Below are 21,752 nucleotides of genomic sequence, written 5' to 3'. Positions count from 1 at the left end.
AGTTGTTACCTTTGGATTCCCTCCTGGTACTTCTAAACTGGAGATACTTTTGGATGTTGTTAGGGAATAAAGCACTATTTTTTCTCTCATCCCCTGCTTTATCTTCTACCCCCAAGGAGATTATTTTTATGCTTTTCATCAGTGTAGTGACCCCCAAATCTTTTCTATTTATGCTCCCAGTGGTCGTTGGTCTTATCCTTGTTTGCTGATCCTCATAGATCTGTGTTTTTTCCCTGCCTATGGCGACTTCTGAGCTGGAGAAATGTAACTTTAATTTAGTTTTTTATTTTATTTGCAAAAGAAGAGACCGAGAGGTCAGGTACTGAAGTGGGGTTCAGTGCTTCCGTAGGAGCGGGACCAAACAGTAAAGGCTATAGGAATAACAAGGCTCAGCGGTGCAGGGGTGGAGGTGCTCCTTCCCTTTTGAGGTGCATCCCACCGATGGTCTCGTCCCACAGCCAGAGGTGGGAAGCGCCTTCCCCTTGGAGTAGGCAGGAGCAGAAGTGTTTGGGAGCTGTTCCTTGCAAAAGATGATGGGGAGAGACTACACCTGACAGGGTGAGAGGCTCGGGTCTGAGTAACCCCCAGGCTGAGCGGACAGGCGCAAGGAGCAGAGGCGTGGGGCTGGGTTGCTTATTCTGAGGGTGAATTTTCTCCCTCTCTCTGCTTGGGCTCCTTCTCCCGTGTCACCGAACTCTCTTGATCTGAATTTACCCAGGACTGCTAAGGATTGAGTCCCACAAAAGTGTTCAAGGCTCAAAACAAGCTTTTGGCTTCTGACTCCCAAATTCTTACCCACCTTTGCCTACCTGCCCCTTTTACTGACCGAAGCCAAAAGCAAGCTGGCTGCTGGCCAGGACGCTGACAGCTGTTAATAGTGTGCTGTTCTGGCCCTTGCTCAGAGGGATACTTCAGAAAGGGGTTAACCATTTTACAGTTAACCATTTTACTTTTAACCATTTGGTCCTTTGCCTGTAGTTCAGGACCTTGGTGAATTGGGCTCAGGGCAATCAGTTGGGTAGATTAGCTTAGCTCTACTGAAGTCAGCTGTGGATGGCGTAGTGCTGGGGTAACACTTTCTGTGGGCTCACCCAATGACTTTTCTTCTTTTGTTTATATAAATATATGCGCATTTTAGGCTTCATCTTTCCTCTGCTGTGTTACAGAGCCACAGGCAGCTGAGCAGCGCAATCAGTGGCACAAGATCTTACACAACATCTCCTATTTTAATAACACGAGGCTCATTTGAGATTGCAGGCGCCGCAATATGTTGGTTCAGACATGATCACTTCCACGTTTCTTTTTCTAGGGAAAAGCTTCTTTTTTTTTCTTTCCATTAGTCTGCATGTCTTCGGCTGAGACTGCACTTTGTGGACAGCAGATGATTTTCTCTGGCTTGAGTGCCAAAAAAGATTTAATGGAAGATCAAAAAAGTGATGCTTGTCCCAGCCCCCAGCAGATGGATCCCATCTGCTCCAGGCAGTTCCCATCGGGCCATGCTGGTGTGGAGGCAGCCAGCGTCCCCTGTTCAACCCCTCCACCCCGGCATTTGCTGTAAGCACAAAATGCGGGGTTGGCCACAAACAAAAAAAGAGCGCTGTGGTAAGCAAGGATGAGGACTCTTCCAGAATTTCTTTTTCTTTGGCTTTTAAAAGAAAATTTGTAGTTCATAATGTACAGTAAGAAGAAACATGTTGAAAAATATTAAACTCATAAATGCAACCCTGAAGCTGCAAGGTCATTTTGGCATCCTGGGTCCAACAAATAGGGCAGGAGCAAAGCCACCCCTTCCCCGTGCTCCTCCCAGCTTCGAAGAGCAAAATAGCTCTGAAGAATGGTGTTGGCAGGAGTGTAGCTATGTGAAAATAGAGAGCAAGAGAGATACGAGCAAGAAATCTGCTGAAAGCAACTTGTTATTCTCTAGATTTTGACAGATTGACTCCTTAACATCCTCTCTGGGAATACCCTTCGGCCTCGATCTCCACGGCTGTTTTTCAGACTTGCACTCCATGCAGAGAGATGGTCTAGCTGCAGCACCCGCATCTTCCCCGAAGCTCAGCATTGCCAGGGTCTCTGGCTTTCACAGTGCCCCTCTTTCGTTCCTGGACTCCCATAAAAGCCCTCTGTTTATCTCTCTGACCACACATTTGTGTTTTAAGACCTTGTGGCTTATGACCAGTCAGGATCAAAGCCAGCAATGCTGCCAGCTTTGCTGCTTTGCATTCATGTGTATCTCAAATCATGGAGGGATCATCTGCCAAGGGAACTAGAGGGTTTATATTGAGACAAGCTGGCTTGTAGGGTGTAACCGTGACCTACAGCAAAGAGCCTTGGAAAAGTTCGGGATCAGGGCCCAGAGTCTGTGAAGAGCTGTCCTCTTGTGCAAAGGAGACCTAATTTCACGTGCAGTTCTGCAGCAGTTGAAACCTCCCAGACTGGTGTGGAGCACTGCCTTCTTCACGTATGGTCTTCTCTCCTTGGCGGGATGCTGCGGAGGAGGAGGAGGAGGGAGGAGTCGTCACCACCTCAGTGAGAGAAGGAGAGGGATGCTCGGTGCTGCTGCAGCTCTGCTCCTTGCAGAGGAGGTGGGAGGCAGCCTGGGAAGTGCTGGCTCCACGCTGGGACCTGAGGTGCCACCTCCCCCAGCACCGCTACCGCTGCCAAACGGGGGTGAGGGAAGGACCTTCCTTCTGGATTGGCTCGTATTTTGCAGTGACATTTCCCAGCAGCAAGACAAGGGGAGGAAGGAAATCTTATTTGCCTATAAAAGGATTCCCTGCCTGTATCCCATGTGTGGCATGTGACTGGGATGATAATGGGGAGGTGGAAATCCTATAAACCATATCCCAGGGCGGGAGGCTCTCGCTTTCTGCTTTTCCCCTCTGCCTTTGATATCTCCGACTCTCTGACAGGTCCCTGGAGCTGCTCTGAAGAGAAATGCAAGGAGAAGAAAGCACTCCAATCACATTGACGCAACTCCACTCCTTCAGCAAGCTATATATATTTTTATTTTATAGTCATTTGAACAGCGGAGAGTTTGGCAATAGTGACAGCCTCGGAAGTATGCACTCTGCATTTCTGTGTTTGTTTCGATCCCTCCAGCGAGGTTCTCCCACTCAACATCTTGGAATACCCACCATTGTGCTGTTTTAAATAAAGCAGCAAATTGAAATACCTCTCCCGTGGGCTCCCCAAGAGCATCATGTCTTGACACCCCCAACACAGCGCAGGGGATGTGCCCCAAACCGGAGGGGTTACTACCACGCACTGCTGCAAAGAACTACTGATACCTTTCAGCCAACAGCCAGCAAATCAGCGTCGGCAAAGCTTCGTTAAGCTGTCAGGGTGACCTGCACTTCTTTCCCATCATTGCTGTTTATTTCAATTTTTTTTTTTGCTTTAACCCTTTTCTCAGCAAAAAATTATTGAGGCCAGACCTTCAGCTAGCCGTGACTTTATTGGCACAAACAGCATTCAGCAGATTTATGTTTGCTGAGGACTGTGCCTGGACCAACAAGGACTGGAGTATTTCAGCTGGGTTCCATCACTAAAATAGGTCAGATGATTCCTAAAGCTGCTAAAGTGAGTTGCTGGGCTCATTTTCAAAAGATGTTGTTTTTTATATGGGAGCATATTCCTTAATAAGTATTACATTTCTATTATTTACCTAATACTTTAATCTTCTATTTCCAAGAATATATTTGACTGACTATCCTGTAAGTCATCACTGCTTCCTCCGTGATGCTGGAGAATAAATAAAGCTCCTGAAGGCATTTTTGGAAAGATCTGGCAGAGGGTCTAGCTCTCCCAGTGAAATCGGTGAAACATTGGCTTCTGACTGATGAGGAAAGGACCAACAAAATGGGGAATGCTTCTGGAAGGGACACCCTCCTTCTCAGTAAGTCGACCCATGCCTGTTACTTGCTAATTCATTCATGCACATAGTTGGATGAGTCGGACAGCCCGTTGAGCAGCTGGTACTCAGCCAATAAGCCCAATTTTATCTCTCAAGGCAAAGCAGAGGTAACTCCCTCTGCTCGTTGAGACAGGACCTCGATCCCCAGGAGCCTGATTCAGGGCGCTGTGAGGGACGAGGAGCTCAACCCCGTGTGCCTCGCTGCCAGGGCTTACGGGGAAGCAAAACAGGAGAAGAAAGCAGGAACTAGCTTTGCTGGTGTCCCAACAAAGCTCAGCAAGATGGGAAAGGACATTGCAGAGCGACAGCCCCGGGCAGCCGAGGCGGCTGTTTGCAAGGCTGGACTGCTGACTGGTTCTTTCCTGAAACAACCGAGCTGTCCTAATAAATTCCCTGTGTAAAAAAATATATCTATAAATCGTGCCTTAGTAAGAACGATGCAGCTGCTAACGGGGTTGGATGTGGCCAAACAAAATGCTCTAATGCTCTCTAATCCGATACCGAGCCGTGACGACTTTCTTTGCAAAGAATGACTCTACCTGAACATGTGCGCGCGTGCGTGCGTACGTACATGTACACGTACACATACCTATAGCTTTATAATCCTGCTGCCAAAGGGGGAAGACCTGGGTCGCGGGTGGGCAGGGGGGAGCCCCCGCCGCTACACGATCATGAACTGGCAGACGTAGGGCAGCTGGTCTTTGCACCTCTTGTCGAACCACTTGCCGACGGCGGCCCCCGACAAGGCTGCGCAGTTTTCCAGCTTGCCGCCGTCGGGCTGGGTGGTGATTTCAGTCTCCCAGTTCTTGTAGCGGACGGGGCCGCCCGTCATGTCGACCCACTTGCCCTCCGCTGCCATGTCATTGAGGCCCAGCCAGATCTCCGCCTCGGAGCCGATGCTCTTGCGCATGTAGTCGTAGAGGGCATCGTTCTCCTCCCCGCCCTGGGGGGTGCTGAGCGTGCCGCCCTGCGAGATGCAGTTTTCGCTGGCCTCGTGGTACGTCTTGGACTCCGAAAACGCAAGAAAGCACTTTAGGTGAATTTTGGTGCCTTTCAGGCAAACTGAGAGGTTACCACACGAACAGAACAAAAAGACAGAAAGGGAATCGGTTTTAAAAACAGCGCCCAGGAAGAGGCGGCAGCAGCAGCAAACGCTGCGGCCAAACTACAAACGTCATTTCTTAGGCTGCGCAGCGGCTCTCGGCAGTCCCAGGGGCCCTCTCCCTCCTCCGCAGGGCACGGCTGCCGGGACGTGCCCTCCCCATCTGCCAAACCATCGGGAAGAATGGACCTCGGGGTGCCCCTGTCACCCTCCTGGGCTCTGCCGCTGCCGGAGCAGAGGCAGAGCGTGGTCCTCCTACCCCTTCCCCGGCCTCCCTCTTCCCCAGCTGCTGCTGCGCTTTCTCTGATGAGTTTGTTGGAGGTAAGGTTTGTGATGGGCGCTGCCGGGTGTTGGAGTGTTTTTGGAAAAAAGTCTGCAATTTCAATTCAATCATCTTAATTATGCAAGCATGAGAAAAATGTCTTTTTTTAATAGGCTTTGATCAGAAGTGTTGTGCTTGCATAGCTTGAGGTCTTCAGAGGAAATTTCTACTTGCCTCTGAGTTTATTCTTAAGGATAGCAATTTATTTTATTTTTTTTTAAGCTCTAAACCCTGAGAGTGCAGGGTACTGTAGCCAAACAATAACTAATCAGAGCCATGCATTAATATCCAAACCAATGAATGTGAGCTTGGAACTAAAGCCTTGATTTTGCTTGTGTTCCTTTTCTTTTAAGGAGAAAATTCTCCTTAACTTGCATTTTCATTTCTGTTTCGTGTTCTGCAAATCCGTCTGCTATCGATGTTGGTGGAGTTTGCACAGAATAACCATGGAGCATGGCTGGAAGATGGACATTATAGGACTGTCCTCTGTATAAGTTCACTGAAGCATGGTGGGACTGACCTCCATGAGGTTCCCTGGGCAATGCCGTGATATGTATAAGAGACCAGGTCACCATTTCACTGGGGATCAGACAAAAGAGTAAGCTACATTTGACTGAAGTACAGAATAATCCATTACCCATCCCTCTGATTCATAAAGGAAAATGAACATCTGGCTTAGTGTCATAGAAATTTCCACAGCTTTACAAATAGGAAGCTCTAGCACATAAAGAGGGGGGCCATACGCTGCACAACTCACGTCATTAACTGCTTGAGGAGCTTCATCTGCCTGGAATTGCAGCGAGCCCACACTTTGCTTTGATCCCCCAACTTCTGTCCCTGTGATGGACTCCTTGTCGCAGGGCGCTTGGGCATCACTTGTTAAAGCGTGTGGAGCAATTGTAGCCGCTTTATAAGCAGCTCCTCTCTCAAAGCAAAAGCCATGCCTTCTTCAGCGAGTCCTTTACCTGTCTGGAGTGCTTGCTTTTCCTTCAATAGAGCAACCTCCTGAGAGATGTTGTCAACCATGGCCTTCAGGTCTTCAATCATTTTGAGGCTCACACCATCTGTTGGAGAAACCAAGGGAGGAGCATAAACATCGGCCACGTCCCCCAGGGAGGCAGCCGAAGCTGTTCCTATCACCAAAACTCCCCGTTTCTCTGCCCTCAGAGAAAGACAAGCAAAAGGGATCTGCAAACTCAACGCCTGTCCCTTGCACATCCATTAGAGCGAGCATTTGCTTGCTAGCCTGGTTCCACTAGCAACCCAGTTTTCCCAGTTTGGGTTTCGGGGTTTCGCACCCAGTGGGGCTTCGTGGGGCGGCAGTCTCCCCTTGGGCTGCTGCTGCAGTGCTGGGGTGGGAATTGCACGCTTGAGCATTGCAAGGTGCAGGCTCGTCTCTGGAGCCCCCATGTAGAGCACTCGCCTGGGGTGGTGCTGCGCTGGGGTCAAGCTCCCAAAATGCAGGAGGGCACCATATGATGCTGCCCTTCCTGAGCAGGAGTCCTGCCACACACGAGTGTTTTATGGGGAACTTAATCCTGCTGCTGAATAAGATTTGTTGTTTTTTTAAACTCCTCAAAAACATGCCCCCCCTCTCTCTATTCACAACATACCCTCCTGGCTTTCCTTAAACACCCTAAGGCATGATTTTCTGTGTATGCACTCCTTGCTGTGCCCCCACATTAGTCTACTCTCATGGGTGCGTTGGCAGGAAAGTGCTTTGCTCGCAGGACAGGGCTGGAGGGGCTGCAAAACCTCCACTAGATCTGCCCCTGCACCATCAGCCACCCCATCCCTCAGCCCACCAACCACACCATCCCTCAGGCCACCACAGCTGCCTCTGCCCTGCCTCTGCCTTCAGCATCCCCAGTGCGGGTACCCAAAAACTGGCCAGACCTGCTCTCCTGCCGTGAGAAGATGCCTCGTTGGTGGGGGAGTTGGCTGCAGCCTGCTACTAAAGCCTACATCTTGCTAGGTGTGTCGCCTCTGCAACAGCTCCGAACAACTATTAATCAGTACTTGAATTTCTCCTGCCTAGGAGCAAAAGGAGCGTTCTGCCTTGGAGGTGGTGGGAGATCGGACATTGAGGTGTTTATACTCATTACGCTGCCTCTGCTGCTCCTATTGTGTTACCTTGCCTGGCGTAAGCATCTGATAGTCCTCATGGGGTGAAAGGAAAGGGGACAATTTACCACGAACGCAGTAGGATGGGCTTCCTCAGGCGTCGAGGAGCCGAGGCACCAAGCCAGGTAAGTTGGGAAGCAGCTTGGATGTGGACCAAAACCACCAGCCCAAAGATTACATGGTGCCATGAATATGAAAAGCCAGATAGATCAGGAGGAGGGCATTAAGCTGCTTTACTCATTGCTCAATTAACTTTAATGGGTTCACTTAACACTGAGGCACTAGTTATTATTTTCATGGCTTTGATGAAAACACTTTGTGGGAAACAGCTAATTAATGCCTTTTTTTTTTTCTTTCATGCAAGCCTCTCTTGCAGCAGAGCAAATGTCCCTTAGGTTTAAGTAACATCCAAGGGCCATGGCAGGACAGTGCCAATGAGTCTCGCTGGGGCAGCTCCTTACGTTGTTCCAGCCGCATTTGCTGGTGGGTTCCCGTCTAGAGGGTCCCCATCACCCAAGGTGGACACGTCTCCTTGATAACTACCTAAGCGCTCTGTCCCTTTTCACCACCTACTTTCTAAGCCCTGGGCCACAAGATGTTCCTGCAGCAGCATGTTCACCTTCACTGGGACGTCGCAGGGAGAACCGGGAGCGGTTAATTTGCACTTCAGCTACAAAGCAAGTGCCACGGCTACATCGACAAACATCGAATTTTCTATCCTGTTGCCAGAGGTTTTTGTCTCTGTGCTGTTATCTCCTCAAGGTTCACCTCCTGAAGCCCGTGATCAAGGCTATTACAGCTTGGGTTTGCTGCCACTGAAGCCAGCGTGGGGGTTGCCAATGCTGCCCATGGGAGCTGGAGCAGGTCCTCGTGCGGCTAACCATGGGCGGCAGGATTAAGCGCAGGCAGAGGCGAGATGAAAAGGAGACTCACAGAAGGATGTGAGTCGCAGCAGTCTGGTGGTTTGAAAGCCTGGCCAGTAATGTATTTGATGCTGCAAATGGGAGCTCTTGCCCGTTTTTCTTTGTTCTAATTATACGCTGAATAACCACCGAATCCCTCTGTACTTCATTTTGATTATTTAACTATCCCTATATGAAATTTGGATCTATATCTGGGTTGCTTAGCTTTGCCTGGGCAGGCATCATCCGGTTTGTTCCTATCCGAACAGGTTTCTGTCCCCTGGCAGGGCGAGCATCGCTCTGGTTGGCAATGTCAGTCATCAAACCTCCCTGGCCATCGGTATTTCTTCTGACACCAGGCATTTCCCTGAATGTCCCAGCCGGAAAAGTCGGGTCCCATATTGCAGTCTGACCCTGGATCAGCAGAGGGGACTGAACACACCTGCACTGGGTTTATATCAGTGTAAATGTTCACAGGCATTTCCTCGGAAGAGCACCCAGACTCCAAGATTACATGGGAATTTTGGGCATCATCCAGACTCTGATGGCTGGCTCCAATTATCTTAAAAATACATGTGAGAGCTACACAAAGATGCTCCCTCTCATGCCCCCAGCACCCTGCCACGGCTGTGACCAAGGGGAACCCCCCCAGGGCTGGCAGGTCCCCAGCCTGGACCCCTGAGCCAGGGGGTGTCATCACCCCCCGGGCAGGAGTGCCATCACCCCCCGGGCAGGGGTGCCATCATCCCCTGGGCAGGGGTACCATCATCCTCCAGGCAGGGGTGCCATCGCCTGCCACAGCTCCTGCCTCCCCTGGGCACCCTTCCGGGTGAGAGCCCCGCAGCCGCCGGAGGAGGGCAAATGCCATCCGCCCCCCCAAGACATCGGGGTTCGGGAAGAGTTTGCTGAACCGTTGCGTCTGGGGAAATCACTGGGGAGCAATCTGAGGGGGAAAAAACCCAACAGCAGGCAAAATGAATGTGCTATCTCAGCATTTTCTAAATGCTATGATTTAGTTTTTCGTGTTGAAACAGCACCATTTTTGTTCTGAAGCAGATCCAAATGTAAGCAATAATTACAAAAAAGAAGAAGAAAAAACAAAACAAAAGAAAAAAACAAATAAAAGGGAAAAAAAAGAGAAAAAGCTTGGCTCGAATAATCATTTTCTTTTCTAACATTTGTGGTTTGGCTGTGCAGATTAAAAAAAAAAATTCCAGCCAAACACCCCAACCCTCCAGTGGCTTCACCCTGCCCGACCCTCCCCGGTGAAGGGCAGGGGGTGAGCCGGGACTGGGGGGCACTGGGGGCCTGGGATGGGGACGGCGGGTGGGCAGGCAGGCTTGGACGTGGCGAGGGGTTGGGGGCAAAGAGGAGCCTCGTGGGGGATTTTTAGTGCTTTCCTCCCTCTTTCCCCACCCCCTGGCATTGGTAAAAATCGGAAAAAAAGTTAACCAAGAAATGCTGGAAGTTTCCAGTAAAGGCAGGGCAGCCAACCCGCCGCGGGGTTGGACACAGCCGGCCAAAAAATGCCAAGTTTGGGGTTTTTTTTACTTTTCCCCAAAGAAAACTTGACCTCTCCTTTGAAAAGAAACCCCGAAGCTCTCAGGAAAAATTGCCACCAGCTGTTTCAGATAGCTTGATTTTCAGAAAAAAATAGTGCTCCCTCTTCTCTGAAAACTGTGTTTAAATCGGAGCCCAATTTTCCTGTCAAAAAGGTGATTTTCTCCCACCATTTGACTTTTCTCCCACCACCTGGTTTTTCTCTCACCTGCTTGTCATTAATGGGTTACAAACAGCAGTTCCAGTGACATGGAGAGAAAAATAAGATTTCTCCAAGAAACTAACTTCTTTCTCCTGGTAAATCCAGTAAGTGCAACGCACGTATGTGCCCCGTACCAGCCCAGGGAGGTATTTTTGCTCTAGAAAACGGCCACAGACATGGAACAAGCAGCTATGCAGTGATTTCATAGAAAGATCTAATGGGAGAAAAAGGAAAAATTTCTCAAGGATGGGATCAGATGAAAATAGTGCAGAGAGCAGCCTGGCCAAGCGAATTCCTGGGATGCTTCTTCCTCGCTCCCCCGCCCAAAGCGGTCCAAGCCCACACGACTGCAGTCGGACACATCAGGCAGGCAGGCTCACACGCCGCTGGGCTGCAATGCAAGCTGCTTCCTTACCTGCCTTCTCCTATAATTAATGTGCATTGAGTCAGAGGGAGAAAGGATGGGACAGTAGCAAAAAAAGAGAAGAAAAGGAAAAAAAAAGCCCGCTAGGGAAAAGTGAACTCAGGCATCTTTTTTTGTGCATTGCCCTCTGGTAAGCCTGAGTAGTTAGAGCTCATGTACGGCTTGACATACACCTGGGGCAAGTGTTTTAAAATGAAGAACCATGTTAATATTTAATGGATTATATATTATCTGCCTACTCTAGTCTCCAAATCTGCAACAGCAGTCTGTCATCTGCCTTTTATTTGCTTCTGAAAAATGAATGAGGAGGGGTAGGGTTCATAAAGAGGGAGATTTTAACGGAGGAAAAGTTTGGGGCAACCTTAGAGAGAACACGGAAGAGACGTTGCCCTCTGAAGTTCAGACCAAGCTGTCCCATCAAATTTATTCAAGGTAGGAGCCCACCAGAAATGTTTCAATTTCCTCGCTATTTTACAGAAGGGCTATGCAATCGTTCCCATAGGGAGGGAAAAAATATTAGGGTTTTAGATGCTTTTTAAAAAGTATCATTAAAGCACTGTTAAATGCCCAAATTACCAGGGTGATTGCATCCCCCCTAAGCCCCACCAGGTTTCCTTGCTGGGAAGGTGCCGCCGCTCCTTACCTTTCTTAGAAGCCACCGGCTTTTGCCGGACTTTGGCGTTTTGCTGGCCGGAGACCTGGGCGAGGGAGAGGAGGCAGAGGAGCAGGCAGGCTCCCCGGAGTGCCATGCCGCTGCCGTCCGGCGCCGAGCGGAGGTGGAGCGGCTCTGCTCTACGCTCAGACAGCCGGCTTAACACCGGCTTGAATCAGAAATGGCTGTCCCAGAAAGCCGCCCGCTGAGCCCCGGCCAGAGGCAGCCTCCCGGCCCCGGGGGGGCTCAGGCAGCTCCGGCCAAGGCTGAAAACATCCCAGCGGGTTTGCGTTTCTTAGCATGCTGCTTGTTTTTGTTTGAAAAAAAACCAGAAGGGAATGGATCTATTGAAAGTCTGCTAAGCTAAACATAAAGAAAGGCTGTGGAATGATTTCCTATGGATTTTAGCAAAATGCCACAGGTTTGATCTCATGTGTCAGTGACGGCAACGATGATGTGAGGTGTGAAACGGAGTTTGGGTGGGCGAGGGAGTAAGAGAGGGGCCAGCCTGCCCGGGCGGCCCCTCTGCGGGGCTGCCCGTGAGGGATGCTGCGAGCACCGGCAGCAGTGGAGGGAGCACACGGGGGGCCTGAGCACCCCGGCCCCCGCCATGGCGTGATGCAAGGCCCTGCATGGAGGTTTCTGGTTTATCCCCACTGCAAAGGGCTGCTGCTGCAATCCCCCAGCCCAAGTGCAGCCGCAGCTGTGGGGCGGGCAGAGGGTTTTTTTTCCTAGAATAGTCCTTGCTCAAAGTGGACAACAGCTCTTACACCCCAAAAAAACAGCTCCACCGTGGCCTCGACAGGGTCATCCTGCCATCATTACCTCTCCGTGACAGATGAGACTGGCACCTCATACCCACCTCTTTCCAGCTCTGCATGGGCTCCCCTCTGGAGGGTGACCCTCCCTGCGGGGACAGGAGGCAGGTGCTGGGCAGCCCTGCCTGCTGCTGGCAGAGCCGTCCCGCGAGAGCCAGCCGCTTTCTCCCCTCTGCCCTGGTGGGAGTTTCTTGTTTGCCCTTAGACAGCCACAATCTGAGGGCAGCTTCCTACACAATAGGTTTGGATCTCTATTTTTGGGACACCCCCTCCCTCCAAAAGGGAGGTGCTGTGCACAGGAGCCCTGTGGTGCGTGTGGCTGTGCCTTTGCTCTCGCCCAGCTCCCAAATTTACGTTGCAGGATAAGGCTTTGGTCCGTGCCCATGCAGGGCGGTTTGGTGACACCCCCTCAGCTGTGGGACCTGCCCGGGGCTTGGGGGCAGCAGGGGCTGACCTGGCATTTGCCCCCCCTTTTCCTTGCACTGATGGCTGGGGATGGAGGGTGGCTCCAAGCCCTGGGCTTGAATTGCCAGTTCTGGGGCAGTTCCAGTGTAAACCACTCTCCTCATGGCAAGTCCCATCCTCGGGGGTGAGGACAGCTGCGTTGGCCATACTGTCCCCTACCCCTATGGCAATTTTGCAAGGACAGGAGTGATCAGTGCCGTGGGGCTGCCCAGCAGCAGCATCAAACTGAGACCTCGGACGCGCCTGGTTGGCACCATCCAGGTTAGCAAGACTCTTTGGGTGGCAAACGCGTCCCCACCACCAGACCCTGCAGTGGCTTCACGTACTTTTCGTTTTCCAAAACTGCTTTCTGTTCTGCAGGATAGGAAACCAAACCATAGCTCCAGAGGTTTTAACCAAACTGGAGGGCTGCTCGTTGTGTTGCTTTTTAACCCTTTCCATTGCCCTGGCTGGGAGCGGGAGGTGTTTCGGCTCTGTCCCACCCCACCGGGCAGGGGGAAGGGGAGATCTCAGCCTCTACACCTTTGTCCCAAAAGTGATCTGTGTTTCAGCAGGCCTGGGCAAAAGCATGGCTGAAGAAAGCTGGGAAGATGTTCATCCTGCTACTGCAGGTGTCCCTCTTCCCAGGAGAGGAAGGCTGCTCCTTCTCCATACCAAGTGCATTGCATCTGCCTGGTGCTAGACCACTTCCCTTCCTCCTCTGGCAGGACTCACACCTTTGAGAGTCAAAATCTACAGGTGCTCTTTGCATTTAAGAAACGCGGCACATGCCAGGGTTGATAATCCAAAGTATCTCATGGCCAGGTCTGTCAAAGCACTGAGACGCTTCATGAAGCACGGTGGCTCTGAAAAGCTGGTTGATGCTTCACACCCCCTGCCCTGAAGTCAGGCTGAGTACATGGTGGGTCTTCCCTGGGGCCACCCGAGTGGTTAGGCAACCAAAAATACTTAGAAATTTGGGTCTTCACTCAGTTTTGGGAACGTTCAGGCTTCTAAATATTCCAGAGCGGTAACAGACGACTGCGATGAGCTGGACTTGGGATGGGGGGGACACGTCCCACAAAAAGCCATTTTCCCCAAGTCCCCCTCACGTCCCAGCCTGACTTCAGCACAGCCCAGCTGCTCCAAGAGCAGCCCTGCAGCCTAAACCAAGACCACTGCCTCATTTTTTGGGTGCTGGGGTTGTTCAGCGGCTGCAGCACAAGCGGGTGAGTCTGTCCTGCAGGAGGTACAGGAACCTTTGAGCAAGTGGAAGAAAATCATGTAGAGAGAGGAGAGGACAGACAGGCATTTTGAAGAACAAAGTGCTCCGGGCATCAGCCATTAACCTTAAATCTTTTCTGAAAAATTAAGGCAAGATTCCACCCAGCACAATGTGAACCACTGGAGTCATAGGAGCATAAAAGGTCCGAGTTAAACAGGGGTGTGGCTGGAAAAAGAGCTGCGTTGATTTAGTTTGGCCGTAACTGTGTTACCCTGCCTCGCACTTTGGCTGAATAAGGAAAACCCTGCCCTTATGTGCTACTTAAAAAGAGCTTCCTTGCAGTCCAGACTTTTGAAGCCAAGGAAGAACGGGTTTGATTTTCGCTCCCCTTTACCACACACACAGCCGCACTCTGATTTAAGCCAGAGAATATATATTTGTGGGATTTACTGTTCTCCTGCCAGGACTATGCCAAAATGGGATGGAGCCCAAGAGACGCCAGACACCTGCATACACATTTATGTTCCTTTCTCTTGACACTTGAGTAGCATTGACCTATCCAAAGCACTTTTGGTAACTCAGTACCTCCCAGTTTTCCTTGGCTGCAGTTCTGCTTGCCTGTCTTTGCCTTGATTCATGTCCTGCCATGGTGGGGAAAAGACCGAAATGCTCCCTTTGCTGCTGCGCGTGAAACAGATGGCTCTGATGTGGAGTCTGATGGCGATCCCTAACTACAGGGTTCTGGGTGCCTGGGACCCGCCAGAGTGTTGCATTTCTCCAATTCCCCAGCTGAAATGAGAAGGGCAGGGCAGCTTTTGGTTAGTCCCTTTCTGAGCAGGAAGGTCCCCACGCTGAAGGTTTGCAACCAAGGGGGCCTCTCCCTGAGCCAGTCAGCAGGTACTGTGCTGGATGCCACCATAATTTTTCTTGAGAAAGAGAAAAATGAAAAGAAGTAGACTTAAAAAGCTTGTCTCTGGCTGTAATACCTGTTCACCCGAGGCTTTGCTGCAATTCTGCCTCACATAGGCTGAAAACATAAATTCCTGAGTTGTAAAAGCTCAAGAACCCACCCCACAGGAGCAAGCTGAAGTGTTGCTGCAACGGGTCCAGAACAGGGATGCTATGGGGAAGGGCCGCCTAAAAGCTGGAGGGCCCTTGCCTGTACCGAGCCCACCCCCCGCCTGGGCTCCTGCTGAAGCCCAAGCTGCGGTTCCAGTTAAATAACTGGGGCTATCAATGGTCCTTTGTAAGTTGGCTCTTTGGGCAGGTATCATGCTTTCGAGATCCCGATGACTCACGCTTCTTATGTAAGGGAGGCATGGGAGGTGGGTAGAGGTAATCCTTTTTATTAGATGAACTAATAGAACTGGAAGACGGCGGTGAGGTTTTGGCCACATGAACCCTTCCCCTTCGAGGCTGAAAGGGAAGCAGCAAACATCAGAGCCGGGAGGCTTGTTAGGCACGTATAGCCCATCGGAGAGCAAGGAAGCAGGCACCAGGGAAAAGAGAGCAACAGCTGATTCATGAAAGGGTTAATGAGAAGGAGAAAGGCTATAATTATGCCAAGAAACCCAGTTTTTGTCCATGATTTTTAAATCTGTAAAATTATGGATTTTACTTCCCAGTAAAAGCACTTTACTCCCTGGTTTCATGCCTGGTCTCCTGGTCAGACAGACAGTAGCTCCTGTTAGCTGTAAGGAAACTGGTTCAAGAGGAAAAAAAGAGGGCAGAAGAACATATGCTTATGGAAACTGTCCCAGGGCCACAGGGAAGCAGTCAGAAAAGTTTACTGGGTTTCCCAAAGCCACGTAAGTAGGCTGCGATGCTGAATTTAGAAGGCTTTCAGTTAGCAAAACAGTGGCTGGAATAAGCCCATGAAAGGAAGCTGGATGCTTCTGGCAATGATGCAGACCTGTGATTTCGTGCCCAGCTAGGCAAGGAAATGGGCAGCGAGATCAGAGGCTATTTTGATTTGGCTCCTAGGAAATGAGCAGGTATCGCCAAGCCAAGAAATGAGCCAGTGCCACCACACAATGGCTGGAAAGTGGAAGGGTGGACTAGATAACAGTATTAACACGGTTATTATCAAGATAGGCAATTACCAGCCTTGGCTTTTCAAGGCTGTTACTGGTTCAAAGGAGGCCACCACACCAAATGATTCTTGCTCTTTGCCTGCAGCCCCCCTCCTCTGGGAAGGCTCCTACCTCCCCCGCCGGCGCTGACAGCAGGAGCGCAAAGGGGAGACCCAAAAGCATCTTTACACGTGGGGCCGTGCAGCTCGGTGGCTTGACCCATGGCTGGGGCAGCAGGCAGGGTTTCGTACCTCTGCTGCCTTCACCGAATCCACTCTGCAGGGGGAGGATCCGCGTCTCAGCAGCACTGCAGTAACCTCAAAGAGGAATAGGACAGAAACAGCGGTGGGCAGTAAAAAACATGCTGCAAGGAAGTGGGGCTAACAGAAGAAAATCTCTGATATTAATTAGCCACTGCCCAAACTCGTGCTGGCATCGTTCCTGATTTCCACCAGCATAAACAACATCAGAACAGGTTAAAATGGAAAGAGCTGAATCTATGGATTATTGTTTTTGAGACCAATCGAGAAGAAATGCGATAATACTTCAGGAAAGGGTGGTTTTCATAAGGACAATGATGGGGAAAACCAAGGAGTCAGCACTTTGCCAAAACATTATCCCCAGCACCAACTTTAGGAAATTGGCTCTGAGCCTAAGGAGGGAGCCTTCCCATCACGTCCCATGGCAAGCACGGTTCACATCGCTACCCCACATTCACCAAGGGTCACAGGACAGAAGGATCTGTGCTCAGGGGATCCTCGGGCCTTAAACTGGACCCGAATGTGGAGAACTTGAGTTCAAGTGCTATCAGTTGCTCAAAATCCTCCTGTTTCCAAAAGGAGCTGCACTAAACAACTCGTCCCTGCTTCTGCCTGGAGCATGCAGTTCCTGTGGGCTAGGGGTAAATTTGGCTGTCTCACTGCTTTGCTTTTCTGCCCATCATCCATGTCCCAAAGTCCAACCAGCCAAAGGAAAACTGTAGTCAAGTGTCTAAATCTAACACCAAAACTCTGGAGAAATTCCTAATCGTGGAGGATTGCTGAGCAGGCTGCACGAAACCGACTGTCTCGGCATCAGCTCAAGTGAAGTCACCATTGAAATTAAGGTTAGTATTTTAGGACTGGCAGGCAGACAGCAGTTCTGCCAGCTTATGATCTTGCTGCATGTCATTCTCACCTTTGAGCGATGGTTTGCTTTCATATGGCTGTGGATGCTGAATTGGGGATTGTAAGAGAATTCCAGCATCAGACTTCTGAATTTGTTATTTTTTTCAATTCAGAGAAAAGGTTGCGTGATCAGACAGCAGGAAGAAAGCAATCCATGCCCTTGAAAAGCCTCATCAGATTAAAGCTGGTCTCTCTGGGGGGAAAGAAGAGAAGTAGGACTTAAATCGTGACTTTTCAACCCATAGGTTTCCAACCCTGGAAATACCAAAACTTACCGTTTGACAAAACACAGCGAGAACGCATGGTGAGAGAGCTCCTCTGGAAGGGAGGGCCTGCAGGCTGGTGGTTCCGACTACTTCCAACACCCCAGCACAACTGGCTCGGCTGCAGTCCTCGCCATACCAGCTGGGTGGAGGAGGGCCTCTGTACATCAGAAAGCAGCTGAGTTTTCGTTTCCTTTTTCCCCCTCCCAAGGTATTAGCTAAGGGGCCACAGTGACTATGAACTTCTCAGTCTAAATCAGGGAGATCAAATCTGATCTACAAATCTGATCTGGTGTAACGTGAAAACTCAGGGGTATCTGTGCTACTGATCCTAATCTTAAGAACAGGATAGCAACAGAGATGTTCACAGAGCTCATAAGATAACCATAGCCTTATTAAAAATTGTTCCAGTCGATGAAATTGAGGTTGAAGCCATCACCAGGGAGTCATTAACAGCAGCAATGTTGTTTTGCAGGAACAGCAAAAAGGTCTTTGTTACTGGATAGCTGGAAATGCAGCCGATCCAAGGGAAAAACGAGGCGTCACAGTCCCTCTGTGGGGAGATGAGTACCAAAGTGCCCTGCTGTGGCTGAGCACTACGACTGGGAGTCCAAGGCTTCACCAAAGGAAAAGGAGCGAGGGACCAGGCATTTAAAGTGCCAGCCTGAAACCAGCCCGTGACAGGAGGGAGAGCAGGCAGGTGACACCTGCCTCTGCAAGGCACAACTAACAGGAGCATCCACGTTTTGCCTTAGAGGGAACAGCTGCCTCGCACCAGCGGGGAGTGCAAACAGGCAGGGGCGTACTAGGAGACGAGGGGTTGGGGAGCAGGGAGGAATAAGAGCACGGAGGCTGACAGCTGAAGAGCGTCAATCCCAGTTGCAGGCCTGCTCTTGCACTTTGCTCAAGCATGTTAAAGGAAAGGAGGGAACAAGGCTCTGGGGTAAGGACTGGAGCGTTCTCCTCTCAGGTCTTACCAAGTCATGCTGACTTCTTCCCCCTGCTCCGGGGCTCCATGGCTGCTTACTACAGGCAAAGTAAACCAGTGCCACAGCAGGGCTGGAGAACATCGCTCTGCTGAAGAGGGCAGTGGCATCTGCTGAAGTTTAAAAGAAAAGTTGGTGGCAGTCCTAGCAGAAGGTGCTAAATCCCAGTTAACTCCTATTTACAGAGAAAATGCAGAAACTCCATGAGATATTATATACGTGAAATCAAGGCGCCGAGTCCCTCAAAAAGAGACATGCACACTGCAGTCTGATGGGAGCCATGAGTGAGCTGGCTCCCACTAACCTGTCTTTACAACACGCTGTGCTGAAGCAAGTTTTCATAAAGCACAACTGCGGGTGGCGTAGTCCCTCTCCTCCCCATTGCCTCAACCCCCACCCCCAGGGCAGAACAAGCTCCCCTCTCCTCCCTAAGCTACACAATTGCAATGTTGAACCATTACTGTAGTTGCGAAACGTTGGCTGATAGGATTCCTGGGCTTGGTAAATCTGCTGTGCATCACCCTGAGGGTAAACACAGATCAGGAGGAACACAAGAAGCAAACCAGCCAGGTCCACTGACCTACAGCCTTGCCCTCTCCTGCTTCAAGGGGACTGTCCCTGTCAAACAGAACTTTAGGCTGGGATACATGGGGGAAGCAAAAAAGAAAAAAGGTAAACTGTAGCTGGGTATATCTTAGGCAACACAAGTAGAAGCCTAGCAGGAGTTGCTAGACTCCTCAACTCGAGTACACAGCTTTCAGCCTCTCGACACTCCCAGCAGAAGCAATTAATTTCTGGGACAAACAGAGAGCTATCCCGCTCCGCAGATGTTTCCTCTTAGTTCTACTGGACTGGAGTCAATGAAAACGTGGCAATATCTGCACAGCAACACATGGAACTTTCCACCAGCCCAGATGGGAACAGGAGCAGTCTCAGTTGAAGCCTCTATTAAAAATCTAACTGCTATTTTTGTTAGGGATGGAAGGGAGGGGTTAAGGAGAGCTAGGAAAATAGAAATGGGCAGCATAGCCCTTAGCATGCCTGAGAACCACAGTCTCAAATATTTCTTGGCAGATGTTGTATCAACCGGGAGAGCTGTAGGCCCTTTTACCCCTAAGAGCTTTGTTTATACATTTGGGATATAAGTTGGTAGCAGCAAACCTCCAGGGGCAGCTGAGACCAACTAGCAGCTGTAATACTTTTGGCTGGGCTCATTATTTGTATCTCAGGGGTAGAAGCAGCCCTGGTCCAAACTGCTTTTCAATGCCAACAGATGGGAGCGTGGAAGGAATAGGATCTCTTGAAGATCCCAAATTCATTCTGTGCCTGCTTACATAGCTACAGAAGCCCTGGGGGGAGGACATGCATAGTTAGAGGAAGCATTGCAGATATTTGCACCACGTTAGTTTACACTTACACTCTCAGGAAGTGCTTGGTACCAAGTATTTTGTGATTCGGGTAGCCATTTGTGTATACACAGCTGCTCCACAGGTTTCCCCGTGCTAGCAGCAGACACAGATGCTCAGGTAGCAAGACCTTGCTTTTTAGGTATCTTCAGCACATAGCCCAGATCTCGGATGGGCTAAATATTTGCCATCCTTAGTAAGAAGTGGAGAGGAAATGCACATATATTCACCTCCACAGATGTGTCAGTTCACATGCTTGAACCAGTGAGGTTTTTCCCCCCACGCCCAGCTCTCATAACAATCAATTTAAAATTAAAAGGATCTGGAGAGGGGGCAAGAAGCATCTTAAATGATGTAACCTACAAAACGCTTGGAGATCCTTCAGCTGGAAGGCTATGTAGAAATTCACTATTATTACCATGTTACAAAATTCACCCTGGAAGTAACTCTGGGCAGCTTTTTAGTATCCAACCACAAATCTGTAATAAAACAGGCAACAGCTCTTCAGAGAACCGCTGTGGTTTAAGACTTGCAATCCTCATTTAGATTAACCGTTTTCTGAAACATTAAACAATACATGACCAAACAAAAACTGCCTGTGGTAAGTCTAAGGTACTGTAAATTGTTTTTCTCCCTTCAGTTTTCTTTCTACATTCTTACAAGTAGTTTTGCGTGGCAAGGAATGGATCACAGCTACTGTAAAGCTGATGTCAGGTTAGTCTTTGCCTCACATAGAATAACTCTACTGGAGTAATTAAAGATTATATATTTAATCATTGTCACTTCATGCCTGTATTACTACATAGCACTACCATAATCTACATAACCCATTAACTAAGGTACCAAAAAAACCCCACCTCTTCAAAATAGACATCTTGGGCAAATTTTGTGGGACAATTTATTTTTTTCTTCTTTTTTTTTTTTAACCTGCCTGCTCGTTATAGTAGTGGTTACACATATCTGAAATACACAGTAGTATTGCAGCCTCCTTGAATGATTACGTAACTGAGCTCTAGGAAAAGAACTGAACAGATTTGGGGACCTTAAGTACACCATGTATTTTAATGTGATCACGATTATTAATTTGAGCTGTCATATGTTTTGCCCTACATCTACAGCTCTCCTTCAGCAAAAACCTTCCCCTTCTCCCCAAAAACACCTTCCAGACAACAGAATGTTCTTAATCTGATATTAGGAAATTAAAACAGGAAATTCAGAAAACACCACTTGAGTAAGAGCTAAATGATTCCTGAATTATTGTAGTAACTTTTGCCATAATGTTTGTTCAAAAGGATCCTTCCAACACTTGCAGCTGAAATATCAACTTCTTGAAAATCAACTTTTTCCTTCGATTTCTTCCATCTGTTGTCTCTTCTATTCTGCCAAATAAACAGCTCTTACTCTTTGCTGGGCCAGCCAATTGATGTAGGGAGGGAATCCACTGCTTTGAAGACCTGGTGATACAACTTGATTGCATACCTTATCTGCCATCTTCTGTCTCTCCCTGTAAAGGACCATTACTGACAGCCACTATGCTTTTCCAGCTGAATTGTCAAACTCCTAAAAAATTAACTTATTTTCCCTTTTACCTTAGCCATGCCCCTTCTCCTTAGCCACCATGAGAGGTTTTGGCTAGGTTACTATTGTACCTGTTGGCAAAAGGGATAGGCAGAGCTGTAGTACGCAAAGAAAACTTGGTTTAAAATATGAATTAGAATCTTCGGACCATGTTGTATTTATAGTAAAATCTATCCACATTTTATTCAAAGAAAAGTAAGATAATTTGAAGGAATACTTCCACAAATTGCTGTTCTCATCTGGCTGGTGAATTAAAACAAAGATTTCAAGAGGCCCAAAACCTGGCTTGTGCTGTATGGAGGACACCCTCATACACGCTCTAGAACACAGCAGCTGGTCTGCAGAAGTGGAAGACACGCAAACAGAATTAAGTGGAATCTACACCAGTCACTCTTGAAAACAGACTCAAGCACCTCCCAGGCAATCGCATCAATTGCTGCTGGTGTGCTTCCTAGGTGCGGACAGCTACCCATATGGAAAGCATCTCAAATTTGCTTATTTGCAATGAACTGTAGCTAGCTTTATGCTTAGTAACATTTTTAAAGCCTCTTAGTTAGAAGGATAAAGGTACTGGAACAAAAACCATCCTT

At 49.2% G+C, this 21,752-nt stretch overlaps 1 protein-coding gene across 6 annotated transcripts; it reads right to left on the bottom strand.

The window, feature by feature from the left end:
• Nucleotides 1-2,985: 2,985 nt before the first annotated feature.
• Nucleotides 2,986-21,653, bottom strand: CLEC3B (C-type lectin domain family 3 member B). Of its 6 annotated transcripts, XR_012672587.1 has the most exons (9): nucleotides 19,948-21,653; nucleotides 18,170-18,353; nucleotides 17,205-17,352; nucleotides 16,940-17,122; nucleotides 16,015-16,080; nucleotides 11,196-11,507; nucleotides 6,306-6,404; nucleotides 4,506-4,978; nucleotides 2,986-3,144 (listed from the first exon to the last, which is right to left on the bottom strand). XR_012672587.1 is itself a non-coding variant. In XM_075143212.1 (8 exons), the coding sequence occupies exons 7-8, from the start codon at nucleotides 6,385-6,387 to the stop codon at nucleotides 4,578-4,580; spliced, it is 483 nt and encodes a 160-aa protein (XP_074999313.1). In that variant the 5' UTR covers nucleotides 6,388-6,404; nucleotides 14,762-15,107; nucleotides 16,015-16,080; nucleotides 16,940-17,122; nucleotides 17,205-17,352; nucleotides 18,170-18,353; nucleotides 19,948-21,653; the 3' UTR covers nucleotides 2,986-4,577. The 6 variants fall into 6 exon arrangements, 5 of the variants coding, with proteins under 5 accessions (XP_074999313.1, XP_074999316.1, XP_074999312.1 ...); XM_075143212.1 differs by lacking the exon at nucleotides 11,196-11,507 and adding an exon at nucleotides 14,762-15,107 and having other exon boundaries at nucleotides 2,986-4,978; XM_075143215.1 differs by lacking the exon at nucleotides 11,196-11,507 and adding an exon at nucleotides 14,277-14,480 and having other exon boundaries at nucleotides 2,986-4,978.
• Between the last annotated feature and the right edge of the window lie 99 nt (nucleotides 21,654-21,752).

Source organism: Calonectris borealis, chromosome 2 (genome assembly GCF_964195595.1).
Source record: "Calonectris borealis chromosome 2, bCalBor7.hap1.2, whole genome shotgun sequence".
Taxonomy (NCBI): domain Eukaryota; kingdom Metazoa; phylum Chordata; class Aves; order Procellariiformes; family Procellariidae; genus Calonectris; species Calonectris borealis.
The sequence above is the reverse complement of the archived record's forward strand: the minus strand, read 5'-3'. Positions and strand labels throughout refer to the sequence as shown.